General features: G+C 37.3%; 1 protein-coding gene across 4 annotated transcripts; it reads left to right on the plus strand.

Annotated features, from left to right (window-relative positions):
- Positions 1-1,058: 1,058 nt before the first annotated feature.
- LOC122303680 lies at positions 1,059-3,615 on the plus strand. 4 transcript variants are annotated; one of them, XM_043115566.1, is made up of 4 exons: positions 1,059-1,529; positions 2,350-2,436; positions 2,753-2,848; positions 3,300-3,615. In XM_043115566.1, exons 1-4 carry the CDS (start codon positions 1,229-1,231, stop codon positions 3,434-3,436), a joined length of 621 nt encoding a protein of 206 aa, XP_042971500.1. In that variant the 5' UTR covers positions 1,059-1,228; the 3' UTR covers positions 3,437-3,615. The 4 variants fall into 4 exon arrangements, with proteins under 4 accessions (XP_042971500.1, XP_042971501.1, XP_042971502.1 ...); XM_043115568.1 differs by having other exon boundaries at positions 1,063-1,529; positions 2,302-2,436; positions 3,283-3,420; XM_043115565.1 differs by having other exon boundaries at positions 1,065-1,529; positions 2,302-2,436.
- Positions 3,616-6,878: the final 3,263 nt, after the last annotated feature.

Genomic DNA, 6,878 nt, shown 5'->3' on the forward strand with positions numbered 1-6,878 from the left:
GTAATCATCAGTGACTTTTTCACCACATAATTTCAATGGCAAGCTAATTTTAAAGAGTGCAGAGTTAGACTCACTAACACTCTCGAAGTCTTGCAACCTCAGGTGCATCCAATCATGACGAGCTTTTGGGAGGATTATAGTTTTCTGATGTTCATATCTCTCCCTTAAATCTTTCCACAAAATAAGTGGATCTTTCACCGTTAGATACTCAGTTTTTAATTTTTCATGAAGATGGTGCCGAAAGAAAATCATTGTCTTAGCACGGTCCTGTAGAGATCCTTGATTTCCTTCTTTAATTGTATCTCCCAGGTTCATCGCATCCAGATGGATCTCAGCATCAAGGATCCAAGATAAATAATTTTTTCCAGAAATGTCAAGAGCAACGAATTCCAATTTTGTAAGATTTGACATTTTTTACATATATAAATCAGGAACATAAGTATAGAGTTTTCATTAAGTAATGTAGCATTTCATATTCATTTTGGAAATTACAAAAATATATTGAAAAACTTACTTGAAGTAGAGGACTACTAGCTTCAAAATTGTCAGAACTTTCGTGCTGATAACGTGTTATTAAATCATTGAAAAGAGAGAGTCATAACGTGTTATAAAACTTTCAAAAGGAGAGAGAAAGAGATATAGTTCAGAGAGGTTATGAAAACTTATGAATTTCTTAAATGATTCAACGATATATATAGGAGTACAAAAGGGACTATGCCTTTTACGACTAGCACTATGCATTTTGCGACTAGCTCACTATGCTAGCACTATGTATTATGCATTTTGCGGCTAGCTCACTATACTAACACTATGTACTATACATTTTACGGCTAGTTCACAGTGATCATATAATTTATTTTATAATAATGTTATTTTACAATATTTTAAAAATAATAAATTAATTATATGGTGATCTGGGATGTGGCTACAATTGGGAATCTAGTTGTTGTGTTTTCTCACTTTTGTAAGCGTGAAGGGAAAAATGCATACGGTGGTCGAAAGTTTTTGAGAAAAGTTCGGGGATATATCGAATTCCAAACAAGGCCTTAAGAAAATATAATAGATTTTTCTTTCCCCGTTTGGATGATGATTAGGCTAGTTTGCTTCGGACAGTTCCAGAACTCGTTGGAACAACAACAGCAACGCCTATTCACCGATCAGGGTTCCTAAAACAACTTTACCTACTTACTCACTAGTATACAGAGAGAGGGAGAGAGAGAAAGAAGGAATGGGTGGCAGCGAAGCAACAACCGTAAGGCTTTTCTGCCCTTTGCTAGCCAAGACAGTCCCGTTCGTGGTGTGGGAAGAGCAGAGGCTGGACTTGGGATACATAGCCTGGACCTTTGGGCTCGACCCTGCAACCTTGAAGCTCAACAGTCACTTTATAGGCAGAGGGGTTGATCTTATCGCCTCCTCAGTCACCTGGAACTCCCTTCTGTCTTTCTTCTCTGCCAGAGGCTTTCCCACCGGGAAGGACGACCAAGACGCGCTTGTCGTTGATGGGAAGCTCGTCAAAGTTGGCACGAAGCGTAAGTTTTTTTTACTCTCTTTCTAGTTCTTTGTTTTTTCGAAAGTGTGATCATGCTCTGTTTGGTTCCACGAGGATGTGGAAAAATGAAAGAACATTATTATTAATAAACATTTACTTCTTTTCTTTCTTTCTTTCGGTTGGAATTGTTAACGTTGTATGGCTGGATAATGGGTCTTATGCTCTGTTGGGTTCTTGAGAACATATGGAGAAGGTAAAAAACTGATGGGAAAGAACTGATGCCACCTGAAAATGTATTAACGTAAAATTTAAATGTCCTCATTTTCCTTTCGATAGCGATAAAGAAATTCATTTAAAAAGTCCATGCGCTAGATTTACATCAAATTTAAAATGATACAGTCACAAAGTGGATGAGATTTCCAGTGGCTACCAAAATACGACATTGAGCACAATATACGGACAACACAATCCTTAAATATGATTATGGGCATCATTATCGGCCTCCTAGTGCCAAGACTTAGGACGGGAAAAGAAAGGAGTTTTTACTCTTGTAACATGTTATTTTCTTCTATTAGGTTTGATATTTTGCATTTAGATTGGACTAATGTTGGCATTACCAAGAAGGATCAAGTTGTTTGTGATGTTGTTGGACTATTTACAAGAAGGATTGGGTTAAAAGTGCTTTCAGGATTTTATCCCAAAATTGGGTAATGTCCAGTGTGCACGCAAACACAGTGCCCCAACTTGTTGTCTATTTCAAGTATGATTAGATCACTTGCTTCTTATATTGAGATTACTTTGCTATTTTCCAGGGCTTCATGACCCTCGAGATTCTGTTAATGGAAGTTGCTATGTAACAGAGTATGAAGTTGATGGTAGTAATAGAAGGCCACAACCTGGGGATCTCAACTTGGTAAAGAATAAAAGGTTGAAAGATATAAGCTCAGGTAAAATCTTGGACTTCGTTGTGAGAGCTTAATGGAAAATTAGAGTTTTATTCAGCTGCTAACCGAATTTGGAATTGATGTTATCATTGTGAAAACATTTATCGTATTCAGAGAAGACAAATATACCTAACAGTTGTGGGAATGAGGACAATTGTTAATGGCAATTATTAACTATATTTTCGATCCTTATATCAATTTGGAATGTTCTTGATATCTAGAGATTGAAACCCATTTGTGGCTTCTTAAATATGCTTTCAGCAAATTTTGTCGCTTTGTGAACGGGTCATTCATGCCAACTTGTGGTCCACTTTTTCAGGAGGTAAAGATCTCCATGGCATTGGCTTCAAGAGAAAGCAGTTGTTTGAAGATGTTAGGCTACTCAAGAAGTTGAATATAAGTGAAACTTACTCGGGTATATTAACTAGACATGCAAATTCGAATTCATCCGTATTATTGCCTTGAACCCTTTGTCAGTCTTGACTCTAGTCAACACGTGCAGTAGTTCTCTCTTCCTCCTTACATGAAAACCGGGTCGTCTTTGTTTGATTTGCTTTTGAGGATTCGTACTGAGATGAAAGCATTATTTCTCCCTGGAGTCTCAGTGGTCTACCTATATAAGACCTACTGTTGGTTAATTTGATTCTAGCTTTTCATGGAACCCTTGTTTTTTTCCCTTTTGTTGGAATTTCTTGTTTTTTCTGACTCGACCCTATCTTCTAGTAACAGATACTTTCCAAATGTCCAATCAATATATACCCCATACCCATATCCAAAATAATTGTTTGCTATATAGTTTGCCATACAAAATAAAATAAAATAAAATAAAATATTTAAATTATACAGCAGTTTGAGCCATTTTGCAGATATTGAAGAAAGAGGAAATTACGTCCCCAATGCCATCACACACACTGAATTTGCATGCAGTTACATGAGTGAGAATTTGAAGAGGAGGCGAGAAGATGAGGCATTTCTAGCCTCTCCTTGCAAGAGGATTAGATGAGGCTCCTTGTTTGTTTCTTCTTTTCTTTTATCTATTTTGTTTTAGATGTTGTCCAAATTACCTAATGTCAACTTGTAAATGATGTAGATGAGGATGAAAGGATTGTAACTTTGTGAAATCTTCTAAGTTTGCCTTAGCTACAGATATGGCAGGAAAAATAAAGTACATTGTTGTCTTCATGCCCTCATAGGATCATCAAACTCAATATCTGTTATACATGAATATGCAATCAATCGCACTGGAGACCCGTTTGTCTATAATGTAAAGATAAGAGGGATAATGAGAAAAGTCACTTGAGCAGCCAGCTGCTTCTGATGCTTGATTGGTATTGACCTCATGACAATTAGCAACACGATTCATCGATGTTAAGAGCCCAAGGGCCTTACGACTCTTTCTTAAAACGGAAAGGGAAATAGTGCTGCCCAATTGCTGTGCTCGTGCATTGATATCCACGACATGATTTTGCAAAGTTTTAAAGAGGACAAGCAATGCAAGATGATTATGAGGAGCACGGGCATCACTTTTGAGTGTGTAACCCGTCCCTGATGGTTTTGGCATGCCGCAAATAAGGAAAGCTACAGTGGAGGTTCCGGAGTTAGCAAGGAGAGGGGAAACTCTACAGTTCCTGGCAATACAAGGTGCGGTGAAGGGTCAGGCGGAAACTCAGTTCCTAGAAATGCAATAATTATAGACGATCCGACTTTGAATCCAGCCAGTCAGTCCAACCCGGTGCTAACTTGGATATGTTTTGAGACGACTCTGGATTCGGACTTGCCTGCTCCCTTGAGGACTGACTTGGCTCATCACGGTTCACCCTGTGGGCAGTTTCAAATGTCTGACCTGATGCTGTTTGGCCTAGTCTCTTGCGGCATTTCAGGAGCTTGAGCAGGCTGATACAAAGTTAAGAAAAAACAAAAGAGACTTATTGGAATGGTAAAGCTCTGTCAAAAAATTTTATTGATAAAGAAGAGGGCCTATAAATAGGTTTTACCTCATAACACTTCATCCTAGCACTAACTACAACAACTATAAAATATGATCACACGTAAGGCACTTTCATAGCACGAAATCAAATAACCAAATACCTATATACTCTGTCAAACCTACCATTCCAATAAATATTAATAAATATGAAATAAAACATTTAAATCTTAACAGCCTCCCTTAAATTGAAATATGCAGAAATCAATTTAAAAGAAAAAATCAACCCTATGCAAAGTCCTCCTTTACAGCAGCACGTGAACAAACTCCAAGTAGACCACGCAACTTCACAAATGTAGCTAACTTGAGAGGCTTGGTCTGTATATCTACAACTTGGCCTTCACTTCGACAATAAACCAGTTTGATTGTTCCATCATTGTTGATCTCCTAAAAAATAATATTTTACATCGATATGTTTGCTTCTTCCATGTAGCACAAGATTCTTGGAGAGTTTGATTGCTGAGTAGTTGTCACAAAAAACTGTAGTAGCTTCAACTTGCTTGAACTATAACTCTTCAAGAATTCTTCTCAACCAGATAGCTTGACAAGCACAAGTTGTTGAATCAATAAATTCAGCTTCTATAGTTGACAAGGTGACAATTGGTTGTTTCTTAAAAGACCACGAAACTGCCCCTGTGCCAAACATAAAAACATAGCCTGAAGTGCTCCTTCTATCATCATGATCTCCTGCATAATCACTGTCAGTAAACCCAAACAACTCTTTCACCCTTCTTGTAGAGCAACCCAAAATCTCTAGTTCCTTGCAAGTAAACAAGGATTCTCTTGGTAGCTAACAAATGCATTTCAGTTGGATTCTCCATATATCTACTTATTAAACTCACAAAATACATTATGTTTGGTCTTGTTGCAGTTAAATATATCAAGCTGCCAACAATTTGCTTGTAAAGTGTACTGTCCACCTTCTTCCCTTCATGATCTTTGTTTAGCTTCAAGCCAAACTTAGTTTGAGTGCTTACAGGATTGTAATCCTTCATCCGAAACTTGTCCAAAATATCTCGCACATACTTCTTTTGATTGCACTACTTCTATGCCAAGGAAGTAATGCATCATACCAAGATCAGACATTTCAAATTCAACCATCATAGATTTCTTGAATTCTTTAAACATGACACCATCATTTCCAGTAAATATAAGATTGTCTACAACAATGAGCAATTTCCCCTTATCTCCAATTTTAACAAAAAGTGTGTGCTCATATGGACATTTGTAAAAGCCTTCTTTCAAAAAATAAGCCCCAATGCGAATATACGAAGCTCGTGGAGCTTGTTTGAATCCATAAAGAGCTTTCTTTAATTTGTCTACTTTATGCTCATTTTCGATCTTAATATAACTAAGGGGTTGTTCTACAAATACCTGTTCCTCCAAGTTTCCATGCAAGAATGCTGATTTGACATCCAGCTGGAAAATAGGCCATGAGTTATGTGCCGCCAATGCGATCACCAATCTGATTGTATCATGTCTTGCAACGAGAGCAAAAATTTCTGCATAATTGATCTCATATTCTTGCTTATATCCCTTAGCTACCAAATGTGCCTTATACTTGTCAACTTCACCATTTTCCTTTAGTTTTGTTTTGAAGACCCACTTTACACCAATGGTTTTGTGCCCTTTTGAAAGATCGGTCAGCTCCCAAGTATTATTTCTTTCAATGGCATCCATTTCATCATCCATTGCCTTCCTCCATTTTGCTTCTTTGATGGCACTTTCAAAAGTTGTAGGATCACAATCTGAAAACAAAGCAAAATTAGTAATTGGATCTTCAATTTTAGTTACCTCATAGTCTTCCATCCATGCGGGCCTTTTTCGAATACGACGAAGAGATTGAGCTACTGTATCAATAGCTTCGGCTACTGTTGGCAAACTTTCAGCAATTGTTGGAGTTGCTTCTGATGAAGTTTCAGGCATAAAGGCTGCTAGAGTTAGCTCTTTTTCATAATCATTATAAAAAAGAACTTGAGTAGGTTGTTGCCAATTCCAATCCCAAGTGTTTTCCTCATCAAAGACAACGTCTCGACTGGTCACAATCTTCTTAGTTAGTGGATTAAACAATTTGTACGCTTTAGATGCTTCACTAACACTAAGAAAGACACATTTTTCTCCTTTATCATTAAGTTTATTCCTTTTCTCATCCGGGATATGTGCATAAGCGATGCAACCAAACATTTTAAAATAATCTACAATTGGTCTCCTTCCACTCCAAGCCTCTTCTGGTGTCATATTTTGAACAACTAATGTAGGACTTCTGTTCAAAATGTGAATACTCCAATTTACTACTTCAGGCCAAAAAGGTTTTGGAATTCTCTCTCTTGCCAACAAGCTTCTTACCATATTGAGGATGATTCTGTTTTTCCTCTCTGAGACACCATTTTGTTGTGGTGTATAAGCAACTGTCAGCTCTCTTCGAATGGCATGAATTTCACAAAAAACTTTAAATTCAGTT

This window comes from Carya illinoinensis, chromosome 3 (genome assembly GCF_018687715.1).
Source record: "Carya illinoinensis cultivar Pawnee chromosome 3, C.illinoinensisPawnee_v1, whole genome shotgun sequence".
NCBI classification, from domain to species: domain Eukaryota; kingdom Viridiplantae; phylum Streptophyta; class Magnoliopsida; order Fagales; family Juglandaceae; genus Carya; species Carya illinoinensis.

What these genes read in the sequence shown, in the direction of transcription:
- LOC122303680 (XM_043115565.1), top strand. Translation starts at nt 1,229, where the DNA reads ATGGGTGGCAGCGAAGCAACAACCGTAAGGCTTTTCTGCCCTTTGCTA. An exon ending in GTTGAAAGATATAAGCTCAG is followed by an intron (nt 2,437 to 2,752) that starts GTAAAATCTTGG and finishes CCACTTTTTCAG; the next exon opens with GAGGTAAAGATCTCCATGGC. An exon ending in TATAAGTGAAACTTACTCGG is followed by an intron (nt 2,849 to 3,299) that starts GTATATTAACTA and finishes GCCATTTTGCAG; the next exon opens with ATATTGAAGAAAGAGGAAAT.